Raw genomic sequence first — 20,742 nt, 5'->3', positions numbered from 1 at the left:
GGCTTTGACCTGACTAGGTAATGTAAGCGGCCAAAAGCATAGCGTCTTTTTCGAATTGCAATTGCCATCTAAGGACTTGTTCACGATGTTTGGATGATAAGAGAGGCCGATTTCTAGGCACATAGTGCTATGGATCAATTCTTGGTTGCAAATTGAGCTTCTAATGTGATACAGGTGTATCACGAGATTTGCTAAATTTGCAATTTGCAAGAGGGGGGAGATGCTACTAATAGGACAGGCTACAGTAGGCTGGACATGTAACATGGATTTCGAAAGAATAACCAGTGAAATAATATGCGGACATAAGTCAACAACTCTGTGACAGACCCTGCTCTCATTGAATGTGAGTGTTCCTACTGATAGACGAGGACACTAGAGTATGTGTGGAGTCGATATTAGACGCGATACGAGATGAATAGCCCAAAACCACAGACAAACGGAAATAATACTCACTGTTCTACTATTTGTACGCTAGATGCAGTATTTATTTCAAATTTGGCTTCAGTTGATAATGTCTCCATATTTGCAATTAAAGCGCTTTTGAATGACACAAAGAATGCTTTCATTGTAAGTTGATTATTGGAGAATGTAATAAATGCGCCATAAAAATCTTGTTTTTTAGTGGAAAATTTCTGTTTAAAGCTGGGCTTCGGGGAATGTGACGTTAAACCCAAAATTCTATAACCTAGGTGCGTAACACAGCATAAACAATCGTGCCAAAAGCGATTACGCATTTATGCTGGTAGAATTCATAGCAGAAAAAAATCGATGATTCAAACCGTGAATGGCTCTGAAATTCATCTGTTTTGCCCTATCTGAATCAACCTGAATCCACTTTTTAGCAGAGCAGCAGATTTGACTGGTCTCGAGTGATGGATTCTTCCTGAAAAAAAGCCGAACGACTGAAATCCTCTAGTCCGTACCAAATAACGATGCTAATACTGAGCACACGAAACAGCAGCGAGTGTGCGAACGCTTTTGTTCAACAACCGATGCGAAAGTTTCGATTTTTTTCCTGTGCAGCAAAAGACAAACAAACCGGATTCTGTTCGCAGCATTGCGTCGCTTAGGCTTTGTTTTGTCATTTCTTTTCAAATTGTATTCAGTCGCATTCGAAGCGAAAAGCACTGAGCCAACCGATCTTAAAAGTTCGCTACCATCCGGTGCTGTTCCCACGCAGTGTCCTGTCGCCGTCGTCGGTGCGTAGAAAACCTCCTTCAAAGTGCCGCTACAGGCAAAACTCAAAAACCGTCCCATGTTGAAGCATGTATAGCTGCCAGTTAGAGCAGTTTTATTCCGCTGAAGTTCCGTTTGTAGATTTGTCATTTGCTTACGTTCTCACACCGCTGATAGAAGGAAAATAAGTGCACCAAAAAATATTAACATTTAGGTCAACTTGACGGGTTCTCTTGTAAGCACAAACTTTAGCCGAACGTTGATTTAATGCTAGTATTTATGAACAATTGGTGGTCTAACCTTGAATAAACTTCATTGCTTTTGAAAGTTAAAACAGACCCAACTCACCTGTTTGCTAGTTCTCGACAGGATATTGATTTCCCGCTGCAAAACAGGAACGTGTGACTTGAGGAAGGGAACCACGTTCGATCGAAGTGGGAAGTTTGTTGCCTCCTGGACGGCTATTTGAAACTCATCTACCGTGAGACCGCCACTCTAGAGAAAAGAAGGGACAAAGAAAATACAAACAAATTGCTTAATTTCGCTAATTTCCAGCAAACTTCAAATTCAGTCACTCACCGCCAGCGACAGCACCAGCGAGCGCACCCGGTCGCCTATATCCACATTGGTATCCTGTCCGAACTGCACCAGCGCACCAAGGAAGCGTCGAATCTTTATCAGCTTTGCCGAGTCCTGCTGTGCCGCTGCGGCGGCTGCTGCAACCGCTGCTGAAGCAGGAGTGATAGCCGGTGGGGGTGTGATTGATCCTAAGCTACCACCGCCACCACCACCACCGCCGCCGCCGCCGCCGCCTCCTCCACCGCCATTACCCGAACCGCTTCCGTTGAGAATTCGCGTCGCCGGAGTTTCCCCCGGCGGTGAAGAGCTCCCGTTGCGACCGGTGACGACTTGTGATGATGCTCCGGTACCGGTGCCGCCAGATCTCGGTTGGGGTACCAGCGAGCTGTGATGCTGTGACACCTGGGGTGAAATCGGTGAACGTGGCGTCACCACGCGGGCGCCTTCCGGTGAATCGGGCGTTCGACATTGTTCCTTACCTGAGGCGCATGAGACGAAACGATGGAGACAAACGGAATAATGAGTTAATGCTGGTGACAAGTGACAAGCTTTGTGTATGAACTGGCTGGCTGATGCTGCCATTCGCCGGCATCCCGGGCGGACGAGTGGATATAAGGTATGCACAACAGGAGCATAAAGAGAAATTAATTGAAATTTCAATCAATCTCACTGTAGTGCTCTCGGTTGTTCCAGCTGAATGAAACTCGAGTGGGAGGGTAACGGAAATGGGTGAAGCAAAAAATAAAGCTGCAAGATGGGAGAAAAAATGTGAGATACTGCCGATCGCAGTTGAACAAAGGTGTTTAAAAAATGCAACAGCGAAAACTTGGGATCACAATTAAGTGGCTGTGCGACTGACTTTGTATTTACTTTCTCCTCGTAAAAATAGGTTACAAAATTAATTTGAAAGTCGTCATGTACTATTTGATAAAAAGTATTCTGCTAGTCAACAAAAAAGATTGTGAACAATTTGATATTATAATTTTTCGGATATGAATGAAGATAAAAAGGCAATTATAAATAGTTTTTAATTTTTAATCTATGGTAAATACTGTATGTATTTCCAATTTCAGTTTAAAAAAAACTGTGCAATGACTGGCAGTCTGTCAGGGACTACACAGTGGACAAAATCCATCTGGAGGAGAATGCATTTTCAGCTTAACGTACGTGTCCGAAAATCCGTCCAGTAAGTGTTACTGCACATCCAACTGGACGAAGGACACAATTTATCGCTGCCGGTTTGCTTACCAGCTGATGTGTATCCGCATTCGCATGAGAAATAAATCCTTCTTTCAGCAGCAGAATCGCCGGCCAACCGTTGCCAACTACATCGAGCGAGTAATCCTTGTAGTTGCTGGCATTAGTAGCAACAACAGCCGTCACACATTTGTCCGTCTTGAGTTGCCCGAGGATGTGTGCTCTGTGTCCGTCTGTTAGCATTTCAGCTTCGAGTGTACGTACACAGTCGTACCGGCATGCACACGCCAATCAAGACACTCGTCCGAACAAATGTTGATGTTTTTGAAACTTATCCTTCACGGACAAATTTCCTGTCACAATAGATTACGATTGAATCCGAAACTCGTCGTCGTCGACGTTCATCCCGCATATAGTTTCCATTCACCCGCACCCGGTCGTGTGAATCGGACGTCTTGAGCTAGAAATCTGGCAGTTTACAGGGAGAGCGGCATTATCCTTCCTTCAAACATATACGGAATTTATGATCGAATAAGCGAATGCCGCAGCTGCGACATTTCCGCAAATTGTGCTTATCGTCGTCGTGCCGTTTGCCGGGGATACATTTATGGTTACCGCTTTGACGAAACAGGTCCCCGCCAGACTTTCGAATTGATATTGGTGTTACCCTTTCTGCTCGTTTCAGTAGCTTCGAGTGGAAACGAACTTCCTAGAGCAGCTGCGCCACATGTAAAGTGACACCAATCAGTTGCCCAGTGGTAGCGAAGCAGTACTAGTTTTTTTTCTTGGTAGCAGTTTCTTCTAGCAGTACTAGAAGTTTACTATTCATGAATTGTGCAGCATAGTCTGGGAGAAAATTTAAAATTATATCTTTTTTTTTCATTCAAATCTGGAGAACGAAAGCGCGATTGCTGATAAAATGGCGATTTTGCGTTGAATTGTTTCAGTGTTTTCGGTGCACTTTGTCATTATTAGAGACTTCGTGGGCACTTAAGTAAAGTTTGTCTTATGTGGTAAACAGTTCTAAAGCATGATTGAAGAAGTCTTGGAAAAACACTTTTTCTTTACTTTTCGGTAATAATCCGCTTATCAAATCTGGGCCGACTTAAGGAATCGACTCCACGCTTGTCGGTTTTGGGCTACCACTCTTTAGTTGGTATACGGCTAGGTAATCGGAGCATTGCGGACTGGGCAAAAAATAGACCCTACAGTGGTCCGTAGCCTATTATCTAGCAACGCCTATCCCTACATCCTCGTGGTACCAGCCGAGATACTAGCAACCTTGGTGTGGATCGGGTAACAAACCCCGGTGACAACCAAGGTTGTATGTTGACAGGAAAGGAGGGCTTCTTCGAGCTACCTTGGCCTTCGGATAATACTGTGGGGTTGCGGGCTTTGCAAGTCTGAACCACTAAAAAATCAAAGTAATGTACTCCGTAAGTAATATTAAGTCTAATCGGAACAACCGGCAAAGACCCAGGCGACGAAAACGGACTAACGGTTGGAAATTAGGAACATGAAACTGTCGGTGTCTAATTTTCCTCGGAAGTACACACGTGCTCCCTAAAGAAGTGAAGAGCCGCAAGTTCGACATCGTTTCGCTGCAGGAGGTATGCTGGAAAGTAACGATGGTACGTACATATAGGGATGGTCATACCATCTATCACGAGCTGGGCACAGTTTTCATAGTGGTGGGTAAGATGCAGAAGCGGGTGATCGCGGAGTGGCCGACCAACCCCCGAATGTGCAGATTCAATGGCCGCGATTCTTCAATACGAACATAATTAAAGTGCACAGCTCTCACCTCGGAAGTACTATTGGAATGCCGTGAAAACAGCCATTAACAGCGTAGCGGAGAAGGTCCTACGCCGTATGGCACCAAATCGATGTAACGAATGGTTCGACAAGAAGTGCCAGCAGATATTAGATGAGAAGAATGCAGCGTGGGTACAAATGCTGCGTAGAGCCACCCGTCAGAATGTGGAGCCATACAAACAGAACCGGAGACAGCAAACCCGACTTTTCCAGGAGAAGAAGCGCCACCACGTCCAGGAGTCAACGAGCGAAGAACTCGAGCAGCTATACCGCTTTCACGACACACGGAAGTTCTATCAGAGACTCAACGAATCTCGCAAAGGCTTTGTGCCTAGGCCAAAATGTACAGGGATAAAGATGGAGGTATCTTGACTGACGACCGTGCGTGATCGAAAGGTGGAGGCAGCACTACGATGAACACCTGAATGGCGTGCAGGTGGAAGACCATAATAGCGGAAAAATTGACCACATTGGTGTGGCAAGCAACGAGGATGTGCCACCCCCATCGATGAGAGAAGTTAAAGAAGCCATCCAGCGGCTGAAGAACAACAAAGCAGCGGGAAAAGATGGCATTGGAGCGGAACTTATTAAAGTGGGCTCGGACAAGTTTGCCGGCTATCTGCGACAACTGATTGTCAGGATTTGGGATGCGGGACGACTACCGGAGGAGTGGAAAGACGGAGTTATTTGCCCTATCTACAAGAAAGCGATAAGCTTTGCGAGAACTATCAAGTGATCACTATACAAAATGCCGCCTACAAAGTGCTGTCACAAGTTATCTTCCATCGACTATCGCCAATACTCAAGTAGCACACATTAGGTCCATTTAGTTGAAGCAACCGAATTACGACTGAAATTAGTCATAATTCAGTTACCACAACTACTTTGTAACAACCGTGCTAGTAGGGTAGCCAATAGATTTATGGGAAATTATCAGGTCGGCTTCATGGAGGGTCGGTCTACAACGGACCAAATCTTCACCCTGCGGCAGATCCTCCAGAAGTGCCGCGAATTACTAGTCCCCACGCATCACCTGTTCATCGATTTCAAAGCCGCATGTCGCATGGCATGGCTACGATGGATGGGATCCAGTGCTGTGTGAGAATCTCGGGTGGATTGTTGGACCCATTCGAATCTCGCAGGGGACATGGTCAAGGAGATGGTCTTTGACAGTGTTATAAGACGAGCGGCGATCGGAGACTTACGAGAAAATGACGTTTGCCTCGCACGGAAAGTGACTACTGACGGCGATGGACGTAAAGTGGTTGATAAGCTCATATATTTGGGATCTTCGATCACTGCCGAAAACAGTACGTACGTACGTAGTAATACTGTAACTTCCATTACAAAAGACGTTCGTGCACTTGCGCGTTAGCGAAAACAAACGAAAACCGGAAGATGGCACGACATGCGACATGTGACATGAAACGAAATGTTATAATCAGGCATCCGAATCGCTCACACTCCTGATGGTAATTTAGCAAATGGCGTTTCAATGGCAATTGTGAAAATTTCTGTTTCTGCACTCGGCAGAACGAACTGGTGGCACTTGTAAAAACTCGCTTCTGCGATCAACGGATGCGACCGTCTCTTGAGATACTTCTAGTTTTACTCATATCTGGCTGGTTTGATGTGTCTCCTCGGCTGAGCGAGAGAGCGATCGGCATGCGATAGAGCGATAAAGTCTGGTCGGCCTCCCAGCCGAACATCCAAAGTAACGTGGGCGACGGCGGTTTGGAAGTCGGGGAGGAAGTGACGGTTACGAACGAGGAACTCATCGATATCGCTAAATCCCTAAAGGTGAGCAAGGCACCGGGGTCAGACGGTATCCCGAATATGGCCATTAAAGCGGCTATTCTGGAGGCTCCCGAATTATTCGGGGCAGTAATGAATAGATGCCTGGAAGCTGGCCACTTCCCGGACAGATGGAAGCGACAGAACCTGGTCCTATTGCCGAAGCCGGGAAAACCTCCGGGTGTCCCCTCGTCATATAGGCCGATCTGTCTACTCGATACTGCCGGCAAGGTGCTGGAGAGGGTTATCCTTAACAGACTCGTACAGTACACGGAGGGTACAAACGGGCTGTCAAGGAACCAATTCGGCTTCCGAAAAGGCAAATCTACGGTGGATGCCATCTTGTCTGTCACTAAGACAGCTGAGGTGGCAATCCAGCCCAAGAGGACAGGTATTCGTTATTGCGCAGTTGTCACGCTCGACGTGAGAAATGCGTTTAATAGCGCTAGCTGGGACTCCATAGCCAGCTCGCTTTGGAGCGTCCAAGTGCCGGTGTCGCTGTACAGAATTCTGGAAAATTATTTTCAGAATCGTGTGCTATGCTACAACACGGAGGAGGGTCAGAAATGCGTTCCAATCACCTCAGGGGTTCCGCAAGGTTCCATACTGGTCCCGGTGTTGTGGAACGTCATGTATGACGAGGTGTTGAGGCTAAAGCTCCCGGTAGGGGTGGTGATTGTCGGCTTTGCGGACGATATCACCTTGGAAGTCTACGGCGAATCTATCAGAGAGGTTGAGTTGACGGCTGCCCACTCTATAAGCATTGTTGAAGATTGGATGCGATCCAGGAAACTGGACCTAGCGCATCATAAAACGGAGGTTATTGTGGTGAACAACCGCAAGTCGGTGCAGCAAGCAAATATCAGCGTCGGGGACTGCACTATTTCGTCAACGCGGTCCTTAAAACTCCTTGGAGTCATGGTCGACGACAAGCTCAAGTTCGGGAGCCACGTCGACTATGCCTGCAAGAAGGCTTCCACAGCTATTTCGGCATTGTCTCGTATGATGTCTAATAGCTCTGCGGTATATGGCAGCAAGCGAAGGCTTTTAGCCAACGTGGTCCAGTCCATACTCAGGTATGGCGGGCCGGTGTGGTCATCGGCGTTAGGTACCAAAAGCTATCTAGCCAAGCTGGAAAGCACCTATCGTCTCATGTGCTTAAGAGTGGCGAGTGCGTATCGCACAGTTTCACATGACGCAATCTGCGTCTTAGCGGGTATGATGCCTATTGGTATCATCATCAGCGAGGACGTAGAGTGCTTCAACCAACGTGGAACTAGAGGCATACGGAGTACCACGAGATCGGCCTCGATGATCACATGGCAGCGGGCATGGTCTGATTCCACAAAAGGCCGGTGGACACATCGACTTATCCCGGAACTATCCGGATGGGTCAACAGGCGCCATGGCGAAGTCAACTTCCACCTGACACAGATTCTGTCAGGGCATGGTTGTTTTAGACAGTATCTGCACAAGTTTGGGCATGCGGAGTCCCCCGAGTGTCCGGAATGCGCGGACGTCGAGGAAACTGCAGAACATGCTTTCTTCATGTGCCCTCGTTTCGCGAGCGTGAGAAGCAACATGATGGCAGTTAGCGGACAGGACACTACTCCGGATAACTTAGTCCAAAGGATGTGTTCTAGCTCGGACGTCTGGGGTGCGGTCAATGCGGTTGCTACTCAGATCGTACTTGAGCTACAAAACCGCTGGAAAGCCGATCAACGGCGAATAAACAGCCTAACTACCATAGTCCAGTAGTTATCTAAGAACGTGCGTAAAGCACAATAGCCCCTCCCTGAAGTAATACCGATAAGGTGGTTCCAGGGGGGATTGAGGCTGGAGACTCGAGTAGGGTTTTAGTGGGTCTGGATCTTCACGATCTTCACGAGATACCAAACCCCACTCCCTGAGCTGTCTTCTCAGGTGTCTGATAGCAGATTTCCCTACTCGTTAAAGAAAAAAAAAAAAAAAAAAAGAGCGATAAAGTTCGGCAATTCTATTGAGATTGTTCGATCGTTCGTCTCAGGCTAATTTTCGCGACACTTCAATGGACAGTACAATACCCTTCAATTACAGGTTCATCATCAAAATACCCAGCTGGCACCAACTCGTATATCAATGTACGAAAACTATCGTAAATATCTCCTAACATACACGAAATCGTAACTAAAGCTGGATAAAGTAGGATCAAGTAGATTTTTTGTCGTATATAATGATAATGACTGACATAGTACGGAGCGACTCGCGCTTAATCGGATATTATCGTATATAAATACTTATATAGTCGTAACGCTCAAAATTATTCGTAATTGCGTATATCGCCTTCAAAATAGTACGGATATGCCAATTTTGCGCATGAATTACGATTTATTTAGCATGTATATCTGTACGTAATGCTGATTTTTACCTTTTCTATACATATGAAAATGCTAGCTGGGTATCCATCCATCAACCAAAAATAATGTCACGTCACATCCCAAGTAACAATTCCAAATCCGGCTTGCATTATTTAAATTTTATGAATGTTTTGTTGCGGTTTCCATTCATTCGTTTTATCATGGTATTACACAATACAAGGATGATACAATCCAAAAATTACTTATAGCTAGCTATGAAACCACCATAAAACTCTACATCTCTTATAAACTTACCACACGTGGGGCGTAGCAATACAATATGGCGCATCAAACAAAAATAATCTTATTGCGGTTGCTTGTCAATTAATCTGTTAGTTTTATAGAGCTACTAAACGCTATTTAAACCCTAACCAATCAGTTTTGCTGTTGTTACTAAGAAGAATATTAAAGTTCAACACTGAAATAATAATTAAAATAGCAAACGAAAATTCATCAAAGCAAAGTGTGTTGCTGAAAGAAAGTTAATATCAATCGGTTTTCACGTCTTAGGAAGCAACTGGAATGATTTTGCTAGATTTTATCTGTTGATTTTAACCACCTATCATTCCCATATGTACGATAAAATTTAATGTGCATATGCTGCACAAGTACGGAGACTGCTGAAAATTTATTATTTGTTTTATAAGATATTTTAATATGGTTGCTCTGACAGTAAAACTTTAACGTTTCTGCTCACGGATGTATTTTCATGTCTACAAAACTAGCTTTGTAACAAAAAGCTTCATTAAGGCGATAGCTGGCAAGTAGCAAGTGAATCGTTCATTCATTTTGAACTGCCAACGATAAACGAATTTACAATAAACGTAAATATTGCTCCTAAGATTTAATTAATTTACTTCAGACAGGTTTTGGTTGATTTTAAAAAGCAGGCTGTTTAAAAAACTAAACTTTGATAACAAAAATATCAGGCAAGAGCAAGAGAATTGACTGATAGTCATTCAGTACTACAATTCATGAATGATTTGCTTTGAAGGGTAGAAAACTGAGAGAGGTAAACACTGTCAGCAGTTCTAACACAACTAATAATGTAATGTATATACTGGACACTTTCACTTATTGTTCTTACAAAATAATAAGAACTACTGAACTAATAATGTAATGTATATACTGGACACTATCACTTATTGTTTTGTAAGAACAATAAGTGATAGTGTCCAGTATATACATTACATTATTAGTTCAACAGTTCTTACGTTGCACGAAGATAAGAAAGTGAAAGAGTTCTAACACAGTTGTTACAAAGCAGTTGAGACAATCGGTATATGATTAATTTTGGTCATAAAGAAGTTTATGTAACTAGAATTGTTACAATTGTGCTTAAGTGCGCTGACAAATAAAAGAGTAGTACCAAGAGTAAAACTGTATGCACTGAATGCGTTTTATATTGTTAGAGTAAGTTCATTTAGACTTATAAGTCAGATGGAATGCAAAACAAACAAATAAATAAATAAATACAGATATTATTATATTCGTCTTCAAGCAGGTCAGTCAATTTTTTCAAGCGCTAACTTTATTGACTTTAAAGCAGCATACGATACAGTTGATCGAGATCAACTATAGCAGATAATGCATGAACATGGTTTTCCGGAGCAATTGACGCGACTGCTCAGCGCTATATTGGATCGAGTGATATGTTTTGTGAGCATCTCGGAGACACTTCCACTCTCGATGGGCTGATCCTGTAAGCTGCTATCGAAACGAGAGGCACGATTCGCATCAAAGTGAGCCAACTCCTAGGTTTTGCCGATGACCTTGATACCATAGCCAGAAGTTTTGCGACCGCGGAGGCTATGTACGCCGAACTGAAAGCAGAGTCTAGGAGAATTGTGCTACAAATAAATGCATCGAAGATCAAGTACCTGAAAGGAAGAAGCTTAAAGGGGGAAAACATGCAGCTCCCACGGATTGTAACTGTCGATAGTGACGGTAGAAATGGTAGATGAGTACGTGCATTCGGGATTGCTGGTGATCGCCGGCAACAACCCAGTTAACATTTTCGTACGTATATCAAAGTAATAAATGAGAAATCATATCATATCATATTAATGTAAATCACTAGCTGGCCCGACAAAATTCGTATTGCCACAAATTAACCTGTGTTGTACACAAATCATGAATCTCGGATGATCTTTGTCACAATTCCAAGTTTTGCAAGTTTCTGAGGAGTTTAACCTAAGATGATTCATTTTGGCAGTTACGCAACTACGAAAGCATCCCAGGTAACTAATAAGCATAAACAATGCTATTCAAATGTAGGCCAATAAGCATTTAAGTCGCCTTAAATGCTATTTTGGCAAAATATACAGCAACTTTACTGATAACCTTCTTATAGTGCTGACAATGCTAATTTACAGCTAATTACCGACACGAAGAATTTGAATACAATTTTGGATGCCAATTTACGACACCTATGCAGCCAAAAAGCTAATATACAACAACGTGCATTATGAAATGCCAGATACGCTGATTTGCTGCTTATGTTAATGCTTATTAGTTACCAGGAATGGATAGTTTAATATACAAATTTGCAATTTTTCCTCACAGTAAAGTAGAAAACAACTCCCCTGTCCCATCATTGCATAGCCAGAAAGCGGATAGTAATATTCGCCATGACTGTACAACATTTCGCAGAGTATCATTTTGCGAAAAACCTTAAGCGGAATGTATCATTTCACGGAAAACTTTTTTGTGAAAGTACCATTTCGCGATCCTCTCCTTACTCGCTATCGCTCGTTCCAGAAAACCCAGGTAGACCTAGGAAAACAAATAAACCTAGACAGTAGTGATTTCTGCGGGCAGTTGCCTCCCCCCAGTGGGCGGCGCTTCGGACGGCGGGTCACCGGCAACACTCGTGGCCGTCTCGTCCTGAATGATCTAGTGTTACTATCGATAGTTTTTGTGGTCTTGTTATTGACTAATGTTTTATGGAAGAGTCTCGAATTTCTCGAGTTCGATTAGTTTTTGAGTTTCACAAAAATTTCTGTTTTATTTGTTGAGAGTCCATATCCCCCTACCACAGGGGTGAGAGGTCTCTAACTATCATAAAATAAATTCAGGACTCCAAAACCTCCCACATGCCAAATTTGGTTCCATTTGCTTGATTAGTTCTCAAGTTATTTTGAAATTTGAATTTCATTTGTATGGGAGCCCCCCCTCCTAAACAGGGGAGGGGTCTTAATTCATTATAGAAAAAAATTCTGCCCCCTAAAAGCCCCACATGCCAAATTTGATTCCATTTGCTTGATTCGTACTCAAATTGTAAGGAAATTTGTATTTCATTTGTGTAGAAGCCCCCCTCCCTCTTAAAGTGGGGAGGGGCCCTAATTCACCATAGGAAATATTCTTGCCCTCGAAAACCTTCACATGCCAAATTTGGTTCCATTTGCTTGATTAGTTCTCGAATTATGAGGAAATTTGTATTTTATTTGTATGGAAGCCCCCCCCCCCCTCTTAAAGGGGAGAGGAGTCACAATTCTCCTTCTAAACAGGGGAGGGGTCCCAATTCACCATAGAATAGATTCTTGTCACCAAAAACACCCACATGCCAAATTTTGTTCTATTTGCTTGATTAGTTCTCGAGTTATGCAGAAATTTGTGTTTCATTTGTATGGGAGCCCCCCCTCTTAGTCGGGAGAGGGGTCTCTAACCATCACTAAAACCTTTCCTGGCCCCATAAACCTCTACGTGCAAATTTTCACGCCGATTGGTTCAGTAGTTTTTGATTCTATAAGGAACATCCGGACAGACAGAAATCCATTTTTATAGGCATAGATTTGTATGGGAGCCCCCCCCCTCTTAGTGGGGGAGGGGTCTTTTGCCATCGAGAGATGGCAGTAGCCTTCAGTAGCCCCAAAAACCCCTACATGCAAATTTTCACGCCGATCGGTTCAGTAGTTTTCGATTCTAAAAGGAACATAGAGACAGACAGGCAGAAATCCTGTTTTATAAGTATAGATTAGATGCACGAAACCAACATATGCGTCTTATTTTGGAGGTGATATACGGACTGCAGATTATTTGTAAACAATTCACATTCATAAGTAGTTTTATACGATGAGATCCGACTCAGCATGATTTGTTCCATAACGTTATACGATTCTGTGAAGAAAATCGTATATAAATCGGTTGTCATCATTTTGTACGAATGAATGTAAACTAGGATTCCTCTAAATAAGCCTTGTGTATGAATTCGATTTTGTTTAAAGATATTTAAGATGATTTTCATACATTAATATACGATTTATGGTTTGCTGGGAATACTAGTAAGGAGATCGGATCTATTTTGTTCTTCGCAAAATACAACGACCAAGAAGTATATGCCACCGTACGAAGCTGACAATTTATAAAACCCTTATTAATTTCCTCCATGGACTTGAGGCTGTGACGTTGCTTACTGACGATGGAGCGCGGATACGCGCCCTTCCCTGTTCAAACGGAATATGCTGTGGACAATACTCGGCGGAGTACAAACTGCAAGAAGAGAGTGGCGGAGGTGAAACAGTACGAGTCACCTCGGCTGAATGCTGATAACGACGGCGACGTATAAGTACAGCAAGAAGTGTAATGTGCCCATGTTGCTGCTCTGTGGTACACCTGATTTGTTTGAGTATAGGGAAAACAGGAATTGGGCTGTCTCCCTTGTACATATTTGAACGCAAGAAGGTAATTAACTAATCGATTTTATGCTGTGACCCAAGTAGGACAATATAGGTCCATTTAGTTGAAGCAACCGAATTACGACTGAAATTAGTCATATTTCGGTTACCACAACAACTTTATAACAACCATGCTAGTAGGGGAGACACCAAGTTGGGAATCTTTCCGTAAAAGTATCTGCAACCAGTCAACTGTACTTTAACTTGGACTAAACAATTGTATGAATGTCATTCGGACGCGCAGGAAAAAAATTTCAGTTTTTAAGTCACGAGGACTATTATATCGACAGTGATTTCAGCCCGGCACTTAACTCGGCAGTAATGCTGTTGGTGAAAACTGAAGTAATAAATTTGGCAAATACTTTGTAGGATTGGAATGTAGAAATTGCTTCAATGCCCTTGATAGCATGCTAAACATTCGGCGAAATACTAGATTTATTCGGATTATGTGGTTTTTCGGGTTTAATTTTTCTCGGAAAGAAGCAAGTTTGAGTAAAATCGGAACATTTTTAAATTGATGTATTACACCTTGTAGCCATAAATGTCAAGGGTTTTCATTTCAACAAATAACAAATGTATGTTGCTTCCATAAACCTCCCACTTATACTCATGTGGAATGTTTTTCATTCCACAATCCGTGATGATTACCATCATCGACACACTAAAATATGCTCGACAGCAATCAACCACCGACCGTGACGCGAAATATTTAAATGCCATACAACTCTGTCCGAGACCGACCGTCAGCAATGTCGAGCAATACATCTAGGCGCTGGCTGGCCAGCAACATGAACATGGAATGGGCCGCATGAACAAATGAAAAATAATTTCGTTTTTCATTTTCAATCAGAACCATAACCGCCCCAGACTCGCACTCGCTGTTGTACGAACGTAGTAGTAGGTAAACGCTAGCTGCCAAAACCGGAAAACGAACTTTTCCAGCTCTGCGTTATTACCGCGGGAACAGTAAGTGTGCATTTGGCAAGTAAACAACAAAAGGAAAATCTTAGAAACTCTCAACACCGCATTTCCGTCGGAAAATGTCACGAACAAACATCGAACCGGTCGGATCGAAAGAGCGGCAAAGAAAGGAGAAGAAAATTTGCACCACACCACCGCACCACCACCTGACCCGTCGCCGGTTGCCACCTTCCCATGATTGTCGCCGAGTGTCGGAAGTGGAACGGTAGAACTCTAAAAACTAAGCTGTAATTCCGATTGCGTGGTTGTAGAAGTAAAATGCAACCGTCCTTGGTAATAGGCAAAACAAAGGCAAGATTGGAGTGCCTGATGTATAGAAAGTAGGTACCAACAAGCGAGTCCGCGTGAATTTTGCTGCAACAGCGGGAATCTTTTCCCACGCGCTCCGAAGAACCTGCCAACCACGCAGGCAGGGCAGAACGAATGCGGGCGCATCGGAAAACAGCCGGTCGTGCAGAGAACGGGAGGGGCAAAGGGAAAACAACAATCGTTTTAACACCGCCACTCTTCCGCTAGGCTGGGTTGGGCTGGGCTGAAAACAAGTGGGAGAAGAAATGTTTACACGCTTGGCAGTCCTCCTGCAGGGTGCTACTGATTTTTCACGGAGGAGGATTTTGTTCGTTGATTGTTGCTTCATTATGTTGCAGAAATGAGACGATTTTCACTGGCATAAGAAAAAGCTTTCGTGAATATTGATTGCATGGGAGACTAAGTTAGAAACGAAAAGCTCCCGGTTTATTGGTTGTGCCTGTATGGCGAGGCGAATAAACTCCGAATAATGTTTGGTATAGTTCAACCCCAGCATAACAGTGCCTTCAAATGTCCCAGCCACACGCGTTTCGTGGGAAAGCAGCAACCAAAAGCGACGGGAACACAATTTAAGAACGGAAGTGGGCAGACAAACGGAACAAAACAAACTGCTCCCGCAGCAGCCAGCCCCGAGATTGTGAGGGATGAAGCTGCGTGCCGGGGACGCAGATGAAAGTTGGAGATCGGTCGGTGGAGGTGGTGAGACTACTTCTTAAGACAATACATAGGCGAACGCTAATGGTCGTATTTGTGGTGAACCAGATGGGTTGCCGTGCCGGCAGGGAGCCTGTAAATCTTCTATCTTAACAGGTGTGCTCCAGCAGTGAGTGCAGTGGTGGTTCTCAAACCGGCGAGGGAAATGGAAAAAGTTTGAAATTTGTGCAGATTTCTGCAGCTGAAAGGGTCTGAAAAAAGAATAACTTTGCAGCTGCGTTGTCCGGAAACAACAATTGGTGGTTTTTTACTCTCAAGATTTGCTCAAGAGGGTAGAAAGGATTGAATAAAAATACATATATAGGAGAATAAGTTTATTTGTTCACTTCTTGTGTTGTAAGTGGCATTTACTATGCAGGTAAAAGTAAACAGAAATGCTTTAGTTTCAAACGTTTTGTGAATGTTCCTATAGATTTTTTTTATTTTTGTAGATATTTCAGAAGAATTTCAAGGACTGCTAATCAGGGTACAACCAACAAGCCATTATTCTGAGCCAGCAATTTTAATCCAACTTTTTTTAACAATAAAAAATAATTGAAAAATAATTCAGTTTCAGCGCCGGATCATTGCTTATCGGAAATTATTGGAAAGAAAAAGGGACCATCTATGATTATGCCACATTCCTACAGCGGGTGCCAATCCCGCCGATTGCTGGATCGGTTTCTGGCAGGTGACTGATGCTGGTGTTATTATAGCGGAAATCTATTTGGAAAGTTTATTGAAATTTAATTGAAACCTGGCTGTGCCAGGGCCGGGCCGCGACGTTCATTCATCGGTTTTCCGATCGGTCGTCGGTCGGTCGCTTGCTTATTTTCCGCTTCTCATCAACCACGGCAGCCGTTGTCGCCAAAATACGCCAGCTTTTTTATGTGCCCGGTGACGCTGATAGTAGTTGTAGTGGTGGAGGTAGTAGTCGCAGTAGTGAATTTATTCAGCGCAAAGTTTTGGTTATGACAGTTTTATAATTAGTTACATATAATGATTGGATATGGGAAAAAGCACTGCTGTTACCAGCTGACTGTGCTGGTAGCACGTATTTAAGCAGCAGCAGTAGCGGCAACATAAGCTTCGAAGCGGATGGTTTTTGTGTCTGACAGCACCTGGTTTCGCTTGAATATACGGATGAAGGGCAAGAGCGATTTTCCACCAACTGTTTTTCCAGTGTACACAGTATGTTTAGCATTCCAAGAGCTTTCACTAGAATGCAACTAAACTTGAGTGGTTTGTAATGGAGAGTAAATTTTAACGGGTTGCTCAACGAGTAAACTCAAACAATTCAAATTCATAGTTCTTGTCGCATTTTAGAAAGATTATGCAACACAAGTCTAGTCAGAATACATTTCAACAGAAAGGAAAATGAGTGATTCTCATTGAAAAAAATATTCACTTGGGACTAAAATACCTAAAAACATTTTTTCTTATTGTTTAGTCAATTTATTATTCGTGTGTGTGATTGGTAGTTTAAATACCTGTAGAATATTGTTCTTGTTGTGTTATTCTCATTCATTACCTACAAAGAAACAAAAATCAAAAATTAATAAATGTTTTTCAAGCAATTGAATATACTTAGTATCTACATAGAATATAGTGACATTTCATTCAAACTGATTTAAAAACAACAGCGATAACAAGGACAATCCAAACAATCATTAAACGCAAAGTCGACAATTTGAAATTATGGATCATTCTATATTAAAACAAATCACGGCATTTAATTCATGATTCTGGGTGCTTGGAAATCCACTATTCGAATATTAGAAATGGTGATGACACAATCACTTTGATTCAATTTACATTCATTTGACAGTACCGTCTCAGTCATGCAGAATTCGAAAAAGTTATTTATGGGACGATTGAAGAACTAATTATTATCTACAACTTTTCTGAATAAAGTTGGGCTGTATCTTTTGTATGTACGGTGCTACAATGCTAGTAGCTCATTAATAGCTAAGTGAACGTTCACTTGTCATGTGGACGAAAAAGGACGATGGAGGGTGGAGGGGTTCTTAAACGCCGAAAAATACCGGACGTCCTTTGTGAACGATGCCAAAATATATAAAAATAGCTTTCTTGTGGTGAAAAAAGAATCAATTTATCCCAGCGGAATCTAGAGATATTCACCTTTATTGATAATCATACAACTAAGGTAAATGCGGTTTATTTGACCAAAACAACAAGAAACAGCCATGTTGCCTAAACAAATACCATATCATCGGATTCTTCTTCAAGATAACTTATTTATGGCGAAAAAAAATCAATTTTATCTCTGTGAAATCCTGAGATATGGAGTTTTACATCTCTCTATGTCGAGAAAAATAGGGTAAAATGCCCTTATATTGGTAACAACTGGTGGAAATAAATGCGCGCCGTAAACAAGCAAAGATTAATTCTAGTCTAGAGCCATTTTGAGATATAGAGATAAAGAACTTTGTCATGTGTGTGTGTCGTGATTTCTTAGGTTAGCGCAAAAGTGAAGTAAAAGCTTATAAACGACTTTTTTTTCGAAAAAATCCCCACTGTGAACTGTTACAAATCGGGCAAGACGCAAACGATGCCTATCCGTACGCGAGCGAGTGTGAGTAGCATACAACTACAGAGACTATAGATTACAGAGGCGACAAGGCACAGACAAAAACCGTTAAATTTTGAATCACCACGGAGAGTTACCTTCATTTGTAATGGTACTCTCCATTTTGATTCAAAATTAAGCGGTTTTTAAGTGCCTTGTTGCCTCTGTAACCTAAAGTCTCTGTACATCCAACGCTTACTACACTGACGCAAGCGTACGATAAACAACTGGTGATGCTGTAACGCATGCACTCTGGAAACAACATAGTCGTGAGCGCACAGTCTCCTAGCGTCACGCTGCGCATCCCACTCACTTATTTCTTCTTTTCTTTTTCATCTTACCCTCCTATCTTACACGGGTGTAAGAGTGCGAGCCCTCGTGAGTGTTCCGCATCAACTGCTCGGGTTACATTGACGAGCGAGAGCAACGACCCTGGCTAATAGCCAAATACACACTCGAAAAAACTCGTCACTGGTCATGAAAATTAAAAGAGTACGAGGGACATGCTCGTGCTGGTGTGTTCGTTTGAATGAGAATGTGTGTGTGTGAGAGAGAAATTTAGACAACACGAGTGCGAGCTTCGTAACACTGACGCAACCTTCTATTTCTCGTAACCCAGAAGGTCGCAGTTCACAGTTTTTTATTTAATCTGCCACTATTTTTGCGATAAGTAAATTAATTGCGTAAAAATAGTTTCGGATTCAAAATCAAATCTAATTCTGATTTCATGCCCAATTTCAAGGTTGATTTCACTGATTTCAAGGTTGATTTTAAGTCTAGTTTTAATATCAATTCCAAATACAATTTAAAGTGCCATTTGAATACAATTGGAATTGGATTTATTCCAAGACCAATTTCAGTTTCTAATTCAAATTCAAAGGTCTAATTTCAAGTTTGATTGAAGTCCATCTTTATTGAAAATAGGTTTATAAGTAAATAATATAAGTAAGTTTTCATAGCATATACACAGATGTAATTCCGATGAGCCCAGATAAAACTCGCCTGTTGCTAAAAAAACTCTTTTTCGTTCCGCACGGAGAAAACATAACGAAAAATCGTCAAACGAGGAAAAACGCGAGAGACAAAAAGAAGAAAAATTGGCATGAAAAAAAGAATAACCAAAGAAAAATGGTGACACGATGGGATGGATAATGGGAAGAGAAGAAAACGAGAGAGCAAAGAGGAAAACCAGGAAAAAAGATACTAGACAGAAGAAGAGGGAGAACGGAAGTGAAAAGTAGTAGAATAAAAGAAAGCGAGAAAGAAAATGAGGAAAACGAGAAAGAAAGTGAAGAAAAACTGGACAGAAAACGAGAAAAAAGAACCAAAAAACGGAAAGAAAAGAAGAAAACGAGAAACGAGAACAGGGAAGAGGAAAATGGAGCAAAAATGAAAACGGAATATAAGCGAGATAAAATGAAAAATACAACGTGACATAAAAGGAGGAAACGCAGGCCATAACAAGAGGAAGAACGGAACAGACGAAAACAAAAATTATATAAGTAGTTAACGAGACAGAAAGCAATGAATGAGACTGAAAAAAGGAAAAACGGGAAAGAGCCGAAAACGGAACAAAAAAGTGAAAAACAAGAGGAAAAGTAGAACTGAAAAGAGCGAAAACGGGATGGAAAAAGAAAAAAAGAGCATAAAACAGCGGGCAGATAAAAGGAAAAACGAGAGAGAAGGTAGGAATAGATTTATTCTGTTTATTGCTACCGTTTTCTCGCTTTTTTCGTTCCAGTTTTGCCTTTTGTTATGGTCCGATTTTCCACCACCTCGTCCGCCGATTTCGTGTAGAATTTCGACCCTGGAAGCGCTTTTGAAACCTGTTTGACGTAAGTTTCGTCGTCCATATAGATGCACCAGTTGCCATTGTCTATTATCCGTTTATAGTTAACGTGCCTTTATTTAGGATCGAGATTGTTACTCTCCGGATTTATTAGATACTTTATGATTCTTGTATGTCTTTACGGAGTTCCTGACCTTGATTCACTGAATTATCGCAATGCTTCTTTTAAGTATTTTAGCAAAATAAGACGTTGTACCCAATCGGTGTCGTGTAATATGAGTTATTACTTCAAAATCTACCGGGGGCTAACTGGAACCAGGTTTTCTTCCGGACTAAGGTAGATCCTTCAAGGATAACTCTTCTTTATTTATCGATGATATTTTTACGCTTGTGTGGTGCACTTTAAAGCGTTTTGCGATTTGGTTATAAAAAATACCGTTTTCAGTGCACCAAGTGTGCAGAATTTTTTTTCTGATTTCAAGATCAATTCGTGGCATAGCGAAAAGTAAAAAAAGAATCGAAACAAATCGATTGCACAACTCTTTTCAGATATTTAAACAAACTTTTGCTTACACGCACATAAAAATTACTTCACCCATTTTTGAGTAAAATCATTTTAAAAGTTGCTAATTACTTTTCGATACAGTCCTTAAACTAGGAAAAACAGATGAAGGCGAAAAACGAGAAAGAGAAGGAACAGAAAAAGACAAAACTGGACTGAACGAAGAAAGAAAAATAAGGAAAGAA

General features: G+C 42.1%; 1 protein-coding gene across 3 annotated transcripts in view; it reads right to left on the bottom strand.

Annotated features, from left to right (window-relative positions):
- Nucleotides 1-20,742, bottom strand: part of LOC128735104 (protein CBFA2T2) — a 179,707-nt gene that overhangs the window by 21,038 nt on the left and 137,927 nt on the right. For all 3 annotated transcript variants that reach the window (XM_053829594.1, XM_053829593.1, XM_053829595.1), the window contains 2 exons: nucleotides 1,756-2,234; nucleotides 1,525-1,671 (listed from right to left, as the gene is read on the bottom strand). In XM_053829594.1, coding sequence (XP_053685569.1) covers nucleotides 1,525-1,671; nucleotides 1,756-2,234 — 626 coding nt within the window. The remainder of the gene's footprint in view (nucleotides 1-1,524; nucleotides 1,672-1,755; nucleotides 2,235-20,742) is intronic.

The sequence above is a fragment of the Sabethes cyaneus genome, chromosome 2 (assembly GCF_943734655.1).
Source record: "Sabethes cyaneus chromosome 2, idSabCyanKW18_F2, whole genome shotgun sequence".
Classification (NCBI taxonomy): Eukaryota; Metazoa; Arthropoda; class Insecta; order Diptera; family Culicidae; genus Sabethes; species Sabethes cyaneus.
Note: the sequence above shows the minus strand (reverse complement) of the source record. Positions and strands in the feature narration are given on the sequence as shown.